This window comes from Moschus berezovskii, chromosome 19 (assembly GCF_049115385.1).
Source record: "Moschus berezovskii isolate FMDL1 chromosome 19, NW_MosBer_1.0, whole genome shotgun sequence".
Lineage (NCBI taxonomy): Eukaryota > Metazoa > Chordata > Mammalia > Artiodactyla > Moschidae > Moschus > Moschus berezovskii.
This window is the reverse complement of record NC_142478.1, coordinates 21,458,690-21,478,711: the sequence shown is the minus strand read 5'-3', so window position 1 is coordinate 21,478,711 and position 20,022 is coordinate 21,458,690. Positions and strand designations below refer to the sequence as shown.

Here is a 20,022-nt window from a genome sequence, read left to right as displayed (position 1 = left end):
TAGTTGCCAATTCTGATGGCCTCACCACTGTAGGATATTTTGGCAAATGTAAGTGCAGCTTCCTCACAAAGAAATGCCTGCTTTTTCCAACATGTTATGGGGAAGTACAGTGATGTGATTATCTCTCCTAGGGCATTAGAATCAAAAATAGATGTACAATATATAACTAAAATTAAGGTGAAATATAGTGATTATCATGCTCATATGTGGATAAAATTTAGTAACTAAATAATCCACATAGGTCTTAGAATAGTGTTTGGTACACAATAAGCAGTAAATAATATGTCAACCATTAGCCATCGTTACAGATAGAAGATATGATGTTTGAGGTGTATCTTGAAGAACAGACCATACTTCTAAAAGAAAAGATACATAGAAGGGAAGACTATCTATTAAGAGAAAACAAGTGTGTGTAAATAGTGTTGAGGTTGCCTTTGTTGCCTAAGCCAGGTAAAGGTTAGATGGAGGATTTTGGTTGCTAGATTTAGAATTCTTAAGCTATTTGTAGTAGATACTAAGAAGATTTTATGGTATTGAATTGATGTAATCCAAATGGTTCGTTGAAAAAAATTTTTATCACTAAAGGTGATACCTATTTAAGGAAAGAGAAACTGGTTAGTAACATCTGACTAAAATTGCTGCTCCAAACAGTAACTGTCCTGCTAAAATAGACAGAATAAAATGATACCTCAGTCGAGTATCCATCAAAAAATCATGATTATCAAATGCTGGGGAAAGGTTACTGTATAACATTGTTTCAAAATAAGGTTCAGAACTAACTATAGTTTATTTTAATCTCTATTAAGATACTTATATGAGTATGTAAAATAGAATACTAGCTAAGAAGAAAATAGATCAAAACATAAGAGCTTGTCTCTTGATGGAGTTTGAGTGATTAAAATACTTTTCTTCTATATTTTCTATTTTCCACAGTGCTCCTGTCGTAATTTGGAAAATTAGTTTAATTTTAGTCCAGTAATTTTAAAGTTTTGTTAATAGTTAACACAGATCTTTTAAGCAAATATTTTTTAAACAAATATTTTTGCATGGAACCCCAAAGTGTAAAATACAAAAGCTGTTCTGCTTTAAGTAGTGAAAAGCAGTCTGAATCCTTCTGGCTTCTTTGCTATATACTACCTCTCAGTCACTCTCCAGCATTTGGAGTCCATTGCTACAGCGTGAAATGGGCAGTGATAAAGGACATAGCTGTATTTTTAGCTTTCTGAGTGTAGGAGTTAGGGGAAAAGAAATTGTCAGAGGAGCCTAGGGTTTCAAATTTTGATATTTGGAGAGTTGTACCCTATTAGAGAAGTCTTAACAAAGACGGCTGTGGATGAGACTTGGAATTGTGGTAAGTATTTGGGTGCACTTTTCCATCCATCAGGTGGAGTCACTACTAAAGTTTGGAAAACATGGGGGATGGGGTGGGTAGAGATAGCGTTGGGAAAGATTAGAAAGGGATTAAAAACATAACCTTGGTCAATACTCTACCTTTGATGGGGAAGAGAAGCCAGGGATTGACCGGAGAGGAACAGTGAGGTGGAAGGGAAATGATTTCACATGTCAGCAAAACACAAGAAAGGTGTAAACAATGTTACTTTCAAGTGTAAACAACGAAGTTTTCTAAGTAATAGGAAAAATTTATTTGACTACATAAAGGAGATTCAGTGAAATGGCTTCAAAATTTTTTTGCTTATGTGGCATTAGTCTAAATAATGTAGAATGCTATCTAAATTTTTTATACTTAATAAAACCATTTTTCTTAATGTTGCGTGGACAATATTAGCTAATGTTGCTAACCTGAGGAAGTCAATTGCTTCAGTCATACGTTGCTGTCCAGATGTGATTGACTCTAAATGAATTTTTCTATTTGTAAGATACTATTAGTCCTCTAAAGGAGGGTATCTCTTTTTATTAAATGATCAAAGTATATCTTTTTCTTTTTGTAGAAAAGTTTCTTTTGATGCTACAATCAGTAAAGAGAGCATTTGCTATTGATTCTAGTCATCCCTGGCTTCATGAATGTATGATTCGACTCTTTAGTACTGGTATGTTTTAATTTTCTGTTACATAAGTATTTGACTACAGTAGCTGATAGTGACTGAATAAGTTATTTATACAAGTTTATCATAAACTCAAATCATTTTAAAGCTGTTGTGTTAACTTAATAGTTAGCCTGGGGAAAAAACAAGTCTTTTCTTTGTGGTGAGGTCTTTAAGACTAGAAATGTTATCTGATTTTGACACAGAATCATTCAGGCAAGATATGTGAGAATAATCTTTATTTCTGTTTCTTAAAGGTTAATAAGTTGAAATTTTGAATCGTATTTCATTATGTGAAGTAGTTAATTGTTGTAAAATTTAAAAATCTCTTCAAAATTGACAAATTATCTCATTTACCTGTCTCTAGCATAATGATTTGAATCATAAAATTTTTGTCAGTAAATGTAGGGTAAAAGTAACTTTAAAACAAATTTTTGCCCTTTTCAAATGTTTAGTCAGTAAGATCCATATGTAAGTTTTAATGTGAAGTAAAGCTACAGAATTTTAGAAAACGAAAGGTGGAATATTATGCCAGTTATCTCTCATAGTTGAGAAATTTAGGATTCTAAAATACTAAATTACTTATTTAAGATAACACCAATAATTAGTAATGAAACAGGAATGAAAGCACAGATCTTCATATTGTTCTTTCTACTACCAGAGCTTTAAATTTAGAATAAAGTACTTCTGTTGTCAAGTAGTGTTTTAGTGTTTTGGTTTTTAAGTAACTGGATAAGGAGAAATTGAATGTTTAGTAGAACAGTCTGCAGAATTTGAAAATACTATTAGCTGTCTCATTGCTAAGCACTTAGTCCCATGTGAATCCATGCATTATATAAAAATAATGAGATTAAACCAGGTATCCCAGTCATTCTTTTTGCTAAATTGTCCCAGTTAACATTATTTTGACTTATAAGAAAAGGTAAAGCCTCATTTAGATCATATTTATGCTTGTCAAAAAAGTGATTTCCTGTTACAGAAGCTAAATCATAGAAAATTTCCCCTCAGTTTTTAAAAAATTCTGAAAGTAATAATGTCATGTTATAGAAAGTAGAAGTAATTGCTGTATTTAGTGAAAATAAGAAAGTTTCTTTTTAGTCTTTTTTGGTATTAAAAATTTTTTTTGAAATCATAAATCAAAAAGTTAAGGCTGGAAATAACCGCCGTAAATAATTTTCCGTTAGGATGAAATGCATTCAAGCTATTTTCATTTTTATACAATCAGTTCTTTCCTGAAAGATAATAAAACAGTACATATAAAGTTTATGGAGTTAGAGTTATATTCCTTTGAAATATAAATTGGAAGTGACAAGCAAATACTTTTAATGAGTGTGTGGCTTGATGCACATATAACCATTTTCTTGCAACAGTTGTTTCAGAAAATTAAAATGCTTATGAACTTTAGAAGAACAAAGAATGGTCCTAACATTAAAAGTTAGAATTAATTGAGTAGAGTTAATATTACCTATTATCATTGCTTCAGGTATTCATCTGACATCATTGTCAGGAAGAGATTTACAAAGTAATCCTCACTTTGGCTAAATTTAGGCATCTTTGTTACTGTAAACCCCTGAGTTTCTTTTATTAATTAATATATTTGGTTTTTGAGAAAAATACTTGATTTTGAAGTGACTTTTCAGGAACACATTTGTCATGTTAAGTTATATTGTAGTAATTTCTTTACAAAGAAATCCTCACAATAACACCTTTCCGGAAATTATGGATGAAAAAGAAAAAACAAGGTCTCCACACTTATTTTATCAGTTGTAGAAGCTTCTCTAAGTGAATGTTCCCTTTAGCATGGTTATGAGCCTCTTCCATATGTCCAGAACATTACACTACTAGTGTAAGTAGTAATCGCCCCATGAAGTCATTTATTATACAGGATGTCCCCTTCCCCCTTTAATTATGAGAATGATAGTATCTCTTCCAAGTTTTTCACCTTTTTTTTTAAGTTGTAGAACTTAGGGAATTTTAACTATATTTCTGGTCAGTTCTAAGTAGAAATAGGACCTTAGGTAGTCATTTATTTTGATACCTGCTTACATGTTTATGTTCCCTTAAATGTTTTTAAAATTAGTAGTTTTTGGTCACCTTAATCTATAAATAATCTTACATTATTTTCCTCTCTCATTTGTACAAACTCATTCTTTTCTTTTCTCTGCAGATGATTTCTCATCTGTACTTATGTATTTCTGCCAAAAAAAACCTTGTGTAATTAATTAATTAATATGGTCATTTATTTATTTTGCTGTTTTGAGTAGTAATCGTAGTAGGTTGTACTTTAGTGAGTAATCATTATCTCACAAAAAATGTCCTTTTCTGCCGAAATTTTAACCAAAAAATGCTGGCTAGTCTGGGAACCCAGGGAAACTGCTTTACTAAGAATCAGCAAAATGTGTCTTTTAACTGTTGGTGATAACTAAACTTATTCAGTCTGCTAATAACATGAACCAAACGTTGTTTTAATTTTAGGGTATCTCAGGACTCAATTCGTATGCCCCTTGGAAAAGGCTTAATGTATCATGGAAGACAATTAGATAGTCTGAGATATTTTATTTTCTTGAGACGTCAGTAATTTTTGGTTAGTTTTTTATCAGTGTCACAAAACATTTAGATTGACTCCCTGTGCCTCCATTAGTGCACCCATAAAAGATTATTTAATAAATCTGGGACATTTGAGGCTGTTCCTTCCATAGGACATTCTAAATTTTGCTACAGTAGAATTGATTGGTTGATTGATTGTAATTAATATCTTCCTGGAAATTTCTGTTCCAGTTTACATGATTAGTGATTAGAGGAGAAAACAGAGTTGACCGAAACAATTTGTGAATTAGTAAGGAATGATTCATGGGGTCGCGGAGAGTCGGACACGACTGAGCGACTGAACTGAACTGAAGGAAGTGTTTTTGGAAACATTCTTTTCTTAATCTGTTAAATAAATGAATGCTTTATTAATATAAACTATTAATACAAAAAAAGGGAAATAGCTATTAGTTGATGTTGGGAGACATTTAAATATTCCTTCTTTGACCACGTCCTAAACACAAGACATGTATATTTATATACATGTATTTTTAGCTGTATGGGCTTTTTTTAATAGCAGTTTTTATTTTTCTGAGATTTTTTTTTAATCTGAGGAAAACAAGTTAGTAAAAGTGATGAAAAACATGAAAAGTATGGTTTCCAGCTATGAACCATAAAATTACTTTCCTGTCTGCATGTATAAAGTGTCCTGAAAGCGTTTCAGGCAAACCACTGAGGCCCATAGAAGTAACAGATTTTATAGACACCTGTTTGTTGACATAATGTTCATTGTAATTGGCTATAACCTATTTTAACAGATTTTCTCCTTCCAGTTCATTCTGTACTCCTAAGCCCATTCCCCACTCCCAGGACAAATATTGATAAATTTGCCAAATCCAAATTGAAGATACAGGCATAATGGAGAGTAAGCTAAATTCTTTAATTAGTAGCTCATTTATTTGAGTTAACCAGTTCTATAGAATGATAGAAGAAATGCTGTTCAACCAACAAAGGGCACATATCAATCAATTATTTAGTTACTAACTACATGTAAAATATTTCACTTGGATGTTTGCTATTCAAAAGTTCAGTGTTTTTTAAACTTAGGGTAGTGATTAGTGAGAAAATGAAAGAAGTTGAATGGGTCATTATCATTTGAAAGCATTTGAAAACTTGAAATAGAGTATGAGATACAAGAATGTGCTGCACAATGTAAGGGTCAGTGTTCTGTGAAACTTTCGCTTCCCATTATAAGTTATGTTTTTAGGAAACATGCTCATCAGAGTACAGATACTTGGTTGTAATCAAGAGTTTGAAAGCCACAACACTAGTTTCTAATCATAAGGAAAATCTATTTATGTTTTCTTCAGTCTGTGACAAAAATAGTACCTACAGTATATGGAATATCTGTTATGTCATTAGCTATTTTATTTGTGGGGCTTCCCAGATGACTCAACTCTAAGAATCCACCTGCCAGTGCAGGAGACATAGGCTTGATATAGTTTGATCCCTTTGTTGGGACCATCCCCTGAAGCAGGAAATGGCGATCCACTCCAGTATTCTTGCCTGGAAAATTCCATGGAGAGAGGAGCCTGGCTAGTCAGCCACGACTTAGTGACTAAACAATAACATTTTATTTGTAGCTTTTTCTTACTGTGATCCTTCTGGGTTAGATATCACCTCAGTTTTATAGATCAAGGAATAGGTTCAGAGAGGTTATGATTTGTCTACACTCAAATCATACTCAGGTCTGTCTGGCTCAAAGCTCCAGACTATCTCCCTATACCAAACTAGGATTCAGCCCAGAGTGGTTGCGACAGTCTTTCCATCTCCAAATGCCAAAGCATACGATGACAACAGTGTCTTCCTTACAGGAAAATGCTTTGGTGGTCATTTGGAAATTATGATGTAGTGATAGCTCAGTTTACATAATCACTGAATAGAAAGATCCATGGCTTTTTTTTAACGGATAAATTTGTAATGGTTTACTTGGGTATAGAAGTAGATGAGATAGGGTGAGGAAAATTCTGTTAATCTTCTGCAGTATATTTGGTAGCCTTAAGAAAATTATTAGATTAATCTGTTGCTGCACATTCTTTAAATTTATATAGATTAGCTCTTCTTTAAATGTTGGATTATTAGTAAGTTTATCCAGTCTTTGTATTTATAATTGCTTTGTTTAATTGACCTCATCAGGTAGATAATTTCTTAATTCCACAAATTGTATCAGTATCTAACTGCTAATAAGAGTTTGTTTTTAATTTGTTCAGCAGTGTGTGAAAGTAAAGATTTACCTGATGCAGTTAGAACAGTATTAAAACAAGAAATGAATCGTCTTTTTGGAGCAACGAATCCAAAGAACTTTAATGAAACTTTTCTGAAAAGGAATTCTGATTCATTGCCACACAGATTATCAGGTAATCAGTTTATTTTTTTCTTATCTCAGCCTCTAAAACAGCTTCAGTTTTTACTATAGTGGGTCATTGAGTTTTTGTATGGCAGAGGCAAATGTGTATATGTCACATTTTAATCCTATGAAACAGGTAGCTTAACCTCCTATACATTTTTAAATGTTTTAGATAAAATCATTACCGTGAATCAAGGTTAGTAGTTTCTCCTGGTTCTGCATAGGCATTACAAAGAAGCTAGTGATTTAGCTTCTATTACATACATTGAAGAATGTTTCTTTTTATTTTTTCTCTCATTAGGATGCTCTTAAAATTCACTTAGATGCAACCATCATCTTTCATTTCTCATGGTTATATAAGCTGTGAAACTTGACAGTGCTGAACACCTAAAAACCATCTCACAAGCAGGGATCATCTGACAAGTCTGTGCTAATGAGCCAAAGTCTGGACTTGATGGGACCCATGGGTAGTGCTGTAGCAGTGTGCTCATACCTGTCAGGGTTGGGTATCTCCCACACCCCTCTCTATCACACCAGACACACACACACACACCCCTACTCGTCAAAGCACACAGACAAAAGTATTCTCCTTAATCCCAAATTACGTTCATTTTTGAAAGAAGAAAGCTATCCATGGTCCCACCACACAAAGACAAATATTATTAGAAATATTGGTGTTTTTTCATAGTCTCTCTTGCCTTAATCATTCTCTTAGTTTGGACAGTTAGACTGTTTCTGGTCTACTCTCTCAGGTTTGTTTTTTTTTTTTCAAAAAATAGTATTTCAAATGGCTGTTCCCATTTTTCTAGTAAAGTGCCACACTGTGTGCACATAGATCTTGCTTTTTATATTTGAATGGTTAGAATATAAAATGCTGGTTTTACCTTGAAATAAAACATTTCCATTTTCCCTCTCATTTAGCTGCCAAAATGGTGTATTATTTAGATCCTTCTAGTCAGAAGCGAGCTATAGAGTTGGCAACAACACTTGATGAATCCCTCACTAACAGAAACCTCCAGGTAAAGAGTTTTTCGTTATTTTTCTGTAAGAGTTACTTGACTCTTTTTGTTTCTATTTTCACCAGAATAATTTTCACCAATTAATTTTTTTGTTATTCATACTCTTCTCCAAATTACTATGACTCCATCTCAGAAACTTAGTTTATCTTAAATTTATTTAAGATTATATATGTGTACACACATATACAGCAAGATCCCCTGGAGAAGGGAATGGCTACTGTCCACTCCAGTATTATTGCCTGGAAAATTCCACGGACAGAGAAGTCTGATTGGCTACAGTCCATGGGGTGGCATAGGACAGAACAACTAACACTTCCACTTTCAGTTAGATTAGAACCTTGAAGACAGTGTAAGTTTGTGGTGTGCTATGTATCTGGAAACTTCATAGTACTTTCCAAGTGAAAAGGTGAAGAAAGAAAACGTGAGAAATGCAAGTCACCATGAATCATTTAAAAATATAAGCAGACCGACTTAAGGGTTTAGTTGAAAGAGTTATTAGTATTCATGAAAATTTTTACATGGATGTATGTGCTTTGTGTTTCTGAGACTCTCCTTCCTTCTTCATCAGTGGACATACCATAAAGCTTCTCTATAATTTGAATAGAAGGTTAAAAAATAATGTTTGATTTTGCCATCTGGCTCTGAGCCTCCAAAACATTTAAAGACTTAGGTATAGTCATTGACAGCGGTGTGTAAATTTCAACACTCACACACAGGGCCAGGTAGGCTGAGGCAACATTGCCAGAGGTTACCTGCTGAGAGTTGAGTGTCTTTGGATGAGGCACCCCACGCCTTGCTTGTCTCACCTTAGTCCTGGCCCTGTTTATATATCCATCCTTTTGTGTAAACCTTGCAGTTCTGAAGAAAATAATTCTAATGGAATGCATAGTGGGAGTAAATACTTTTCTGTATCTTAAATATGTACATTTTGCCTCTTGTTTTGGAAACCTTTTGGTAATGAAATGTCTGATAAATTCACAGTAAATTTTTTTTTCTTTTAAGCAAATTATAATGTGACCTTTTTTCTTTCTCTAGACATGTATGGAGGTATTAGAAGCCTTGTGTGATGGTAGCCTAGGAGACTGTAAAGAAGCTGCTGAAGTTTATAGAGCAAATTGTCATAAGCTTTTCCCTTACGCTTTGGCTTTCATGCCTCCTGGATATGAAGAGGATATGAAGATCACAGTTAATGGAGATAGTTCTGCAGAAACTGAAGAACTGGCCAATGAAATTTGAACATCATTAAACAAGCAAACGGAATGACTTTGGACCATATCTAGTGTATAATATTTTTGTCACGCACCTGCTGCATTGCTCTAACTTACACAGAATGAGAAGAGTAAATGTTCTTGCCTTCAAATAGTGTTTTACGTTTTTTATCCTGCTGAAAAAGTATATATAAAATATCTAACATATTACAGGATATAGGTTCAGTTTCTTAAAAAATTAAAAGCTGCTAAAATTGAGGGGTTAAAAAAAAATACCTTATCCTATTCCTACCTACCCACCCATGTTTTTAAACTAATTTATATAAAATCTGGAGGCTGTTACAGCTAACAAAGCAGGTGTGTGGCAGAAATATTACTTTAAATTTGTCTTGTGAGATTTTACTATATCTCAGACAGCATAAATGCTGTTTTAGCACTGGATTCTTTCACTGAGCACAAAGAGTTGTTGGGGCTTTAGCATCTAACTGATTTTGTTACGGGGTTGATTATGACCATAGGAAGTATGCAATGTGAATCACTATTTACAGAGAAACCTACAACAGATGCTTGATGTTGTAGAAGCTGGGACATATAGATACCAAGCAGAATTATAAGAAAACCTAGAGGGTGTTCAATACGCTTGTTGTGTTTCCAAAATTCACTGTACATGATCAGTTTGGTGTTCTTGTACCACAGTTTTTAACTGAAGGAACCAGTTGGAACAATCTCAATTCTAACTAAAACTTGAAGAACTAAAATAACAATGCAAACCTTTCAGCATTGTTTTGGCCAAACTTGTTAAAACTGTAATGCAAGAACCAAATGCACTGTGATGTGGCACCAACTAATTAGCAAGCATGAACTTTTCACCCAAGAGTGAAAAAAGAAAATCTACCATGGCTTGAAGTTAAAGAGCAGAACTCCTGACTACCATTCTATGACTGATCAAGAGACTAATAGTTAAAAACCTCAGCAGGCCTTGTTCACGATATGCAGAAAAAAATGTGCTGCAGTTTAGATACCTCTGGAATTTTTCCACAGTGTCACAGGTTTGTAATACTTGAAGCCCTACATTTCTAAGAATCTATTTCTTGCTCAGTTGTTTCAGGCAAGCCCAAGACTTTGTAATTTTTAAAGGGCCCAAGATTTCTTTCTTTTTTTTTTTTCCAATAACAGACCAGCTTCTTTTTCCTGCAGTTACAGATGTAATTTCCTTTTTGTTGTCAAACATAAGGTACCAAATATGATGCAATAAATTGTTTTGAAAAACAGTTGTGTGAATATTTCAACTAATATGTGTTGGGCTTCTTTGAAAATACACAGGTGGAAACAGAGGTGCAAGCCAGAGGCAGTATAATGTGCTATGAGGCTAGTTCAGATGGGAACTTTTTGGAATGGACTTAGTGTTGGTGTCAGGGAAATTCCATTAAAGCAAGCATAGTGCTGTTCCTGCATTAAGATTTCCTTGAGGGCTAGGATGGCAGCAGGTACTATGAATATAATTAGTAATTTAAAAGGAAAAGTGAGAACTGCTATTTTATTTGAGAAAATGAGCCTTAAAATTTTACACCCAAACACTGAGAACTAGCCAGAGGCTCTGTATTCTCATTGCATTTGCAAGATCTCAGCAAATAAGGATATTGAGTAAAATGAATCGATTGTATATATAATTGACCTTTTTGTGGTACTTTTAGTTTATAGAAAGTATATTCTAAAGGGAATTTTCAGGACACCTGATCCTTTTACTGATTGAACAGTTGTGCTAAACTCAGCATTTCATAGTACATGACCTGCATTCCACATCCCAGTCTAGTAATTTAGTGGTGTAAAGACAAATACAGACTGGACTCCAGTGCTTTGTTATGTTTATTAACTGGCCCTGTCTCAGGAACATCTTAACAGATGGCAAAAAAAAAAACAACAAAACTTTTTTCAACTTCTCCTATGAGTGGCAACTGAAGTTCTTATTGTTGGTAAAGAACATTTGTGCTACCTCTGCCACTAATGAGGTGTTTGGAGGAGGCACCAGCCATAAAATAGGGGGTGTATGTGTGAATTATGTTTAAACTCTACTGTATATTGAAATGAAATTCTTATATTTGTCTTGACAATGTTCAAATGATGTAGATTGTCTTAGAATGAATATTCATAAGTACTAAGAACTCAATGCAGAGGCCACCCATGAGGAGCTAAATTCCTAACATGTATATTGTATTCCAACCTGATTTTACTGGAACTATTAAATAAATATTTTATTTTCTTTCAGGTTTACTTGATAGTGGATACATTGTCTGGTCTCAGAGGATATTGACAGAGGTTCATTTTATGTCCAGACATCACCCCTAAAACATTGTACTGTGCTATCTTACCCCAGATAGTATCAACTGGATCGTCTCACATTTGCCTCATTCACTCTATTCCAAATGATGCTGTGGGGGAAAACAGGGTTAGGAAAAAAGTAGGCGGGGGAAATGCAGTGGTATTGTAATCTAAACAAGTGCCTTATGTTTATTGCTAAGAACTGGTGTTATGAACCCTTTTGAAAAGAAAGGGTCCCTTGACCTGTATTAACATAGGAGAAGTAAAGTTCTTTTTGTTTTTCTTTACATTTACTACTCTTGTCATTTCTCATTTAAAAACTAAAATCTGACTATCAGGTTAGTGTTCCTCCGCTTTAATTTGATAGTTGAGTCTTTTAGTATTTTCAACATTTTTCTGTACCTATTTATTATGCTCAAGAATAAAGGTGATCTAATAGCATGACTAAAAGTAGTCCTGATACTAGTGAATAGCTTTCCTATGGGTTTTATCACTCCCTTGTTTTTCACAGTATTGTCTGTACTCCACGTTATATTGCTGTTAGAGCTGTGAAATGAAAGCTGTGACTATAAGAAGAGGCCAGAAAAATGTGGTCTAGATCAGGTAGGTTGTGATAAATTCAGGGAAGTCTCTTGTACACCATTTCTAGGAATATTTCAGCTACCACATGTACCATCTGTTTGGGAAAAGTTTGAAAGTGAAGTGTTGGATTTTCTTACAAGATATGTATGTATTTGTCTTAACGAGCCTTAAACTTTGAAATTACTCTTACTAAGAGAATTCAAAGAAAGACTGACCTTTCCGATGGAAGGTAGTCTTTTTCTACCTTGTGTTCAACCTCTTAAGTTACAGGCAAGGTTTCTTGATACCATTCTGCTGACATCTGAACTTTGCTAAATCCACTGCCAAATCTACATGAAAAACTCACATGAAGTGGCGATGCTGCCCCATAGGGGGCTGAACCTTTCAAGTTTTGTTCCAATTTTGATGGTTGGAAATCTCACAACTTGTAGCAATAAAATAATTTTGGAAAAGGTTATTCTTTGTTGAATTGCACTTTCAGTTTCGATGTTGGTAGTGTGCAGGAGGTTCTGGAGAAAAGAATGCTCTCACTTTGATGAAGCAGATTATTGGCTACATACTTGAGGTTCCGTTCCGTCGCTCAGTCATGTCCGACTCTTTGCGACCCCGTGGACTGTAGCCTACCAGGCTTCTCCGTCCATGGGATTCACCAGGCAAGAATACTGGAGTGGGTTACTGTTTCCTTCTCCAGGGGATCTTCCCGACCCAGGGATCAAACCCGGGTCTCCCGCATTGGAGGCAGACGCTTTAACCTCTGAGCCACCAGGGAAGCCCTTACTTCAGGTTACACAGCCTATTTAACACCACTGCCTCCATCAGGACATACCCTCCCTTATGGTGACGGAAAACTGGGCAGAAGGAAAGGGAAGCAGTGTGTTGTAGGAGAGAGTTTTCCAGCCTCTTGGTTTACCCAGTTGGCCTTTGAAGTGATGCCATCTTGGGATTATGGCCAAAGAAAGAAAAATTAGTACTATTTAAATTAGAGCTTACTGAACTGTCAACTATAGATAAACTTGGAATTTTAGTCTTCAGTGCTATTTGGAAGGGTTGTATGTGCAAGAAATAGATTTCACTTTGTTTCAAGGGTTCTTGTAACAAAAGTAATACTTGGCAATCTAATAAGATTGTAATGTAGTTCTTACATTTTTTAATACACTTTTTTTGGTGTCTAAAGAGTTTTATTTCATACAACTGGTATAGTTATCTTTAACTGAAAAAAAAAAAAAGTTGATGGTGATGAAAAGATGGGAAATTTCCTATCTGTGTTATAAAGAATTCTGTTGCTTAACTCCTCAACTTGGCTTCAATAAGTATAAAGTTTCAGAAACAACATAGGAGTGAAGAGATTTTTTGAATATATACTGGATCCCATGGCCTGCTTTCAGCTAATAATTAAATTTGCCTTCTATATTTAGTTACCTGTGAATTGTCTAAGTCTCCGTATCATTTTTTAGCTGTCTTTCCAGTCCACCATAGTTTTCTAGCATTGAGCTTTGATAAACCTGCCATTTGTTTACTTTGATCTGCAGGTTTATCAAGTCCATTGTCTAGTGCCTGATGCCTTACCACGTCTTCAAACCGGTCTAGGTACTGGGTTTTCTAAAGTATTCTTCTAAAACTCTTGGCATTTCTTAATAGTGAAAACTAATCTAACCACCTCTCATCTTTCTTTTGAACTATTAGTATTTGCCTTTGAATAGTCCTTCTGTTGGCTGACGCATTCCATTTCTCATAGTATTTTTCAGTGACCTGCTAGGATGCTTGTTTCTTAGAGAAATACCTAATTACAATGTCAAATTAAATGATTAATACTTTGGTTCAAACTCATGTAAAAGCTATTTTTAATGTGATATATGAAATCTTAAGAATTTACACTGGGTACATTTTAGGGTAGTGACTAAGTAATTACATAGTTGATATTCAAATCTTTGTGAAATTTGCTATGAATATTGGCCTACAGATGGTAGAAAATAGCAATAATGCACTATTAACTTTCAGATCATTTGCTGCAAAGGCTTAAAGATTTTTTTTAATCTATTGATTTAGAATATTCCCATTTTTCTTCCCTTTGGTCCTGTCTGTTGGTCTTCAGAGATTTCCTCAGAATACCACAGATCCAGTTTATTTTATTTTTATGTTGAATGAATTTCTCACATCTAATTTTTGGTTTTCTTCCTATAGTTTGTCAGAGGAGTGGTTGTGACTGGCCTTGTAGGAAGCAGATGACTGAAGGACCATCCTCTTTCTCAGCTGCCTGTTCGTTGTGGCCTTAGTTGGCAGTGAATCTTCTCATCCTTCATGTCTTTAGCAACCAAGCAGCCAGGTAACGATCATATCCAGTGGAATTAAGTTACTTCAAAGATTGTCACTCAGTAGTTTTTCTTTCTTCCAAACAGTATAGGGAGACAGGTAACACAAACCACTTAACCTTTAAGGCTCTGTTTTCTGCATCGTAGTTAGTTCAGTTGCTCAGTCTTGTCTGACTCTGTGACCCCATGGATCGTAGTATCTCCACTTTTAATCATTACACGTAAGGAGAGATACTAGGTGGAGATCTGTAGTGGTTATTTCTAGACACTTGGCCTATAGATAGCCAGTGTTCATCACAACTGGAATTGTGGTCTCGTTGATCTTATCTACTTAGGACTGGCAATTGAATCTTTTAAAACTTAATCCTAGTTGTATATTAGAATCCCAGGGGGATTATTTAAAAGCCATAAACCCCAGTGCCCAGGCCCACCTGCAAAGTTCTGATTTAAATTACCTGGAGCCAGGCCTGGAAATTGGTCTTTTATTTTCTTTCTTTCAAGACTACCCCAGTGATTCTTAAGTTAGACTGTTTTGTGGGGGTTTTTTTGAGGAAATTCAAATATTTTAAAGAGACACAAGCAAAAAGAAGAATTTTCCCCTATCTTGCTTTAAGGGGAAGAATTTGTATCTTGCTTTTTTCCCTCGTTCTGCTGTTCTACTACCTGAGATGTGTGTACACTTAGTCGCTCAGTCGTGTCTGACTGTTTGAGGCCCTGTGGACTGTAGCCCACCAGGCTCCTCTGTCCATGGGATTTCCAGTCAAGAATACTGCATTGGGTTGCCATTTCCTACTCCAGGAGATCTTCCTGTTCTGAGATGCTGGTATTCAAAGAAGAAAAAAAAAATCACTTCTACATAGTTTTGTTACGTGTCCTGATAACTTGGCTTAATTTAAGCAATAACTCCTATAGATGCATGATTAAATTTTCTAATAGATGAATACCAAAGCAAAGCACAAAGACGTTTAAATAAGGATAGGTGGTGGTATTATTCCCTGAGAAGTCATACACTCCTAAACCTAAACCTCCTAAACACCTAAACCTCCGATCAAATATGTAGGGTTTGTTTTTTTTTTTTCCTCCATAAAGGACTACATTTTCCTTCTTTCTTTAAATTGAAAGTTAACTTTAAAAACAACTTATTTTCATTTAAAATGTTAACTTTTGGCTGCTCTGGGTCTTTGTGGCGGCAGCGGGCTTTCTCTTGCTGTGGCATGCAGGCCCCTCTTGTGGAGCATGGGCTCTGGAGTGTGCTGACTCAGTGGTTGCAGCGTGTGAGCTCTCTCTTACTGCAGCATGCAGGCCCCTCTTGTGGAGCACGGGCTCTGGAGTGCACTGGCTCAGTGGTTGCAGCGTGTGAGCTCTCTCTTACTGCAGCATGCAGGCTCCTCTTGTGGAGCACGGGCTCTGGAGTGTGCTGGCTCAGTGGTTGCAGCGTGTGAGCTCTCTCTTACTGCAGCATGCAGGCCCATCTTGTGGAGTATGGGCTCTGGAGTGTGCTGGCTCAGTGGTTGCAGTGTGGGCTCTTTAGTTGTGGCATGCAATCCTAGTTGCCCTACAGTATGTGGGGGGTCTTAGTTCCCTGACCAGGGATCAAAACTCTGTCCTCTGCATTGAAAGGTAGATTCTTAACCCCTGGACCACTGGGTAAGTCCCTGCATTTCTGTAAATGAATGAATTTCTATTATAAATCTCAGGTGTGAGAGGAACCCTGATTCTGTGACAGAATTAAAATATGGCTTGTTGGTATAGAACCTGGTAAGGAGGTTTATGTGCTACAGAGTCCTATATCAAATTAAAAACTAGTTTATGAGAGCTGTTGAAATAATATTCTGAATAGTTCTCCCAAATTTATCCAACATAGTAGTTTTCTGTAATGAAATAGGAATTGTTTTATCGACCAACCCTTATGTGTATCTACTTTATTCTTGATTGGTTAAAGATTTTGATGAATGAGACAAGCTAATACTGTTCATTGCCATTTTTGTGTTTATAGACATGGATGGCTTTCCTTCACCTTAAGTTTTTAGATCAGACAGAACCAAGTTTAAATCCTGGCTCAGGTATCTTAGGCAAGATACTAGGAATTCCTAGTTCATACAGTTGTTGGAAGGATTAAGTAACATATTGTATATAAGTGGTTATCAGAAAGCCTGACACATAAGGATTCATTATAAATGTTCATAGGCATTATTTATAAGCATTCATTTTAAGTATTAGTATTTTCAAAAAGATATTCTCTTCTGTTTACTTGTCAGTGTTCTATTTGATTATCTCTGTTTGTCTCCTGTAGTACACTGGACCAGTATGCTCAGGAAATAGTTTATAATTAACAGCTCAAATTATGCTTTCTTTCCCCCTAGTGTTTTGCTTTACGTGTACTAGCACTTTGGATTATTTTGCCTTTTCATACGATAGAGAAAACCACCAGTAACACCTCCATCCTCCCGTCATTCTGATATTCATGGAAACTTTTACTAGTGTCAGTGAACGTGGCAGATTTCTTGATGCTGCTTTTATAGTTACTTAGAAGATTCAAAATAAGGCCAGTCTGAGTGTCTTTCCTTTCATTCACTAACTAGTGAATCCATCCATTTACTATCTAGTAGTTAATAAATGCCTACCACCTCCAGAAACTATGCTTCATACTGGGGATATATGACATAGCTGTTGCTCTCACAGTTTTCACAGGCTAGTGAAGGAGATGGGCAAATCAAGAAATGATTGCAGCAGCAATATATAAACCCCTAGGAATCAGTACTCATTTCTGTTTGGATGAACTGGGAGAAGCTTGAGTATGTTCCTTGAGCTTGGAAAGATAAAGATGAATTTCATACACAGACAAAAGACAGCATGTGCCTAAAGGTTCCGATACATGAAACAAGGTCATGTATTCAGGGACTGTAAAATAGTATGAACAGAATCTGGGAAATAAGGCTGGAGCTCAAATTAGCGATACTTAGATGGCCTACTAAAAGACTAGATTTGGCTTTGTGTAAGCAACGGTCAGTTATTGAAGAATTAGGGAAAGATGATAAGTATTTGAGAAAATTCCACTAGCAATGTGATGGTGGGAATAGGGAGTGAGATTGGAGGCACCAAGGCTAATCAGAAGACTCAAGCTGAGCTTATACTCCTGAGTTCCTACTCTGTGCCAGGCAATGTAGTAAGTATTTTGTACTGGTTAGCGCATTTAAACCTTAAAAAAATATGAGGCAGGTATTGTTCCCGTTTAACAGCTTGAGAATCATAATTTTCCTCTGGTCACATAGCTTGTGAGTGAGGAAAAATAGGCATTCAGGCCCAGGTATGTCTAACAAAGTGCTTGCTTCAGATCAGTATAACAACTGGAAAGAAGTGAGGACAGCAGCAGTTAAGTATTAACATGAAGAAGAGAGCCAAGGATACAAGAAATGTTAGGCAGATAGGACCTCCATCAGCGAGAAGTGAAAGTTAGCAGTGATGCGTGGGGTTTTGGCAGAAAACAACTATCTTTAACATTATCATTAAACAGCGTCAAAAATTGAGAAGGAGAAATTGAGGGGGGAAAAGAGGTCTTTTCAGACATGAATTTTAGGCATGTAACATAACGTGTAGTGGGCAGCTAGGTATATGAGTCTAAAACTTTAAAGAAAACTGACTTGAAGAGTGAGCTATGAGTGGTATGACTTGACAAGACTGCTCAAAGAGAATAAGAAACGGGGTTAGAGGAAGAGACGCTAGTAAAAGAACCTAGTAGTCAAGAAGCTGCTGCTGCTAAGTCGCTTCAGTTGTGACCGACTCTGTGCGACCCCAGAGACGGCAGCCCACCAGGCTCCCCCATCCCTGGGATTCTCCAGACAAGAACACTGGAGTGGGTTGCCATAGAATTTGAAAATAATAGTTTTGAGGAATCAAGGGTTTTCAAAGATTGGGGTCAATAAGTGCAAAATCAAGACACAATAATTTACATCTATCTAGTTGTTAGCATTTTTTATTAAGTCTGGATATCAAATGTTGGCCGAGATGTTGAAAAACAACAGGAACTCTCAGGTATCCTGTCTTTGAGTGTATAGATTGGTATAATCATTATGAGGGCAATATTCATTTACTAAAATGAAATGTGCATAAACCAGCTATTCTAATAGGATACCTGTATCTATAGATCTAACTCTCGATATAAATCTCTTGTCTGTAGATATACAGAGATATGCCCTGTAAACATTCCCACACATTTACCAGAGATACATGCAAGGATGTTCATTGCGGTATTGTTTATAATGATGAAACTTGGAAATAAAATGTAACATAAATGAGTAAATTGTGGTATATTCATTTAATGAAATGCTCTGCAGTTAAATAAGCTAGTATTAAGTGAATCAAGAATTGCTCTCCAAAACAGTAATGATCCAAAAGCAAAAAGGAAGGAAGTTAAATGGCATTATATTTCTTGTATGTAGAAATTAAAAAATTTCTTCTAAATTTTTTAAGCCAGATAATACTAAGTGTGGTTTATGTGAATATTCACATAAAGTAAAAGTTTAAAAACAGGTTTGGGAATTTTAAACTGTCCAGAACCACTGTCCAGAATTTGGGACAGTGGTTCTCTTTAAACAAGGGAGAGTCATGTTGGGAAGGTGAGGGTCCTATAGTTTTTATTTCTTAAAAAACATGTTTGAGAGAAATATGGCAAAATGTTAACATTAGGTGTTTTTGTTCATTTGGGGTGGGGTACTTCTTTAGAAAGTTAAAAAAGGTTTTTTTAATTCCCTACTGGATAAAAATGGGTGGACAAAAATATACTAAGACAATGCTAACTCAGAAAGCAGAGAAAAAAATCTGTAGTCAAAACAAATGCTTCTTTGGTTTTCCCAGAAGGTTAAGGGTACTTTTACCGATGTATTAAGAGTGATGAGGGGCCTTCCCTGGTGGCTCAGTGGTAAAGAATCCACCTGCCAATGCAGGAGACATGGTTGCAGTCCCTGGTCCGGGAAGATCTCACATACTGTGGCGCACCTAAGCCGTGCTCTGCAACTGTTGACCCGTCCATGCTCTGCAGCCTGGGAACCACAACGACTGAAGCCTGTGAGCCCTAGAGCTCGTGCTCTGCAACAAGAAAACCCACCGCAGTAAAAAGTGCGTGCTTGCCACAACTAGAGAAAAGCCCAAACAGCAAGGGAGACCCAGTTGGAGGATGTGTAACAGTTTTTCCAGAAGAAAAGAGACTCAAATGATATCTAAAACATTATTGCCCTTTGTAATTTCCAAAGTACTCATTTATTATTCAGTTGCTAAGTCACGTCCAACTCTTTGCCACTCCCTGGACTGAAATGTGCCAGACTTCCTTGTGCTTCATTATCTCCCAGAGTTTGCTCAAACTCATGTCCATTGAGTTGGTGATGCTATCTAACCATCTCAACCTCTGTTGCCCACTTCTCCTGCCCTCAATCTTTCCCAGCATCAGGGTCTTTTCCAGTGAGTCTACTCTTTGCATCAGGTGGCCAAAGGATTGGAGCTTCAGCATCAGTCCTTCCAATGAATATTCAGTGTTGATTTCCTTTAGAATCGACTGGTTTGATCTCCTTGCAGTCCAAGGGACTCTCAGAAGTCTCCAGCACCACAATTCAAAAG

At 35.9% G+C, this 20,022-nt stretch overlaps 1 protein-coding gene across 2 annotated transcripts in view; it reads left to right on the top strand.

Moving 5' to 3' along the window:
- Window positions 1–11,808, top strand: part of NAA15 (N-alpha-acetyltransferase 15, NatA auxiliary subunit) — a 72,431-nt gene extending 60,623 nt beyond the window's left edge. Inside the window, exons 17-20 of one of the 2 annotated variants that reach the window (XM_055404830.2) lie at window positions 1,950–2,048; window positions 6,842–6,985; window positions 7,897–7,994; window positions 9,030–11,808. In XM_055404830.2, the coding sequence (XP_055260805.1) occupies window positions 1,950–2,048; window positions 6,842–6,985; window positions 7,897–7,994; window positions 9,030–9,230 (542 nt within the window). In that variant the 3' untranslated portion in view covers window positions 9,231–11,808. Of the gene's footprint in view, window positions 1–1,949; window positions 2,049–6,838; window positions 6,986–7,896; window positions 7,995–9,029 lie in introns of both variants that reach the window. The other variant, XM_055404829.2, reaches the window with a different exon arrangement.
- Window positions 11,809–20,022: the final 8,214 nt, after the last annotated feature.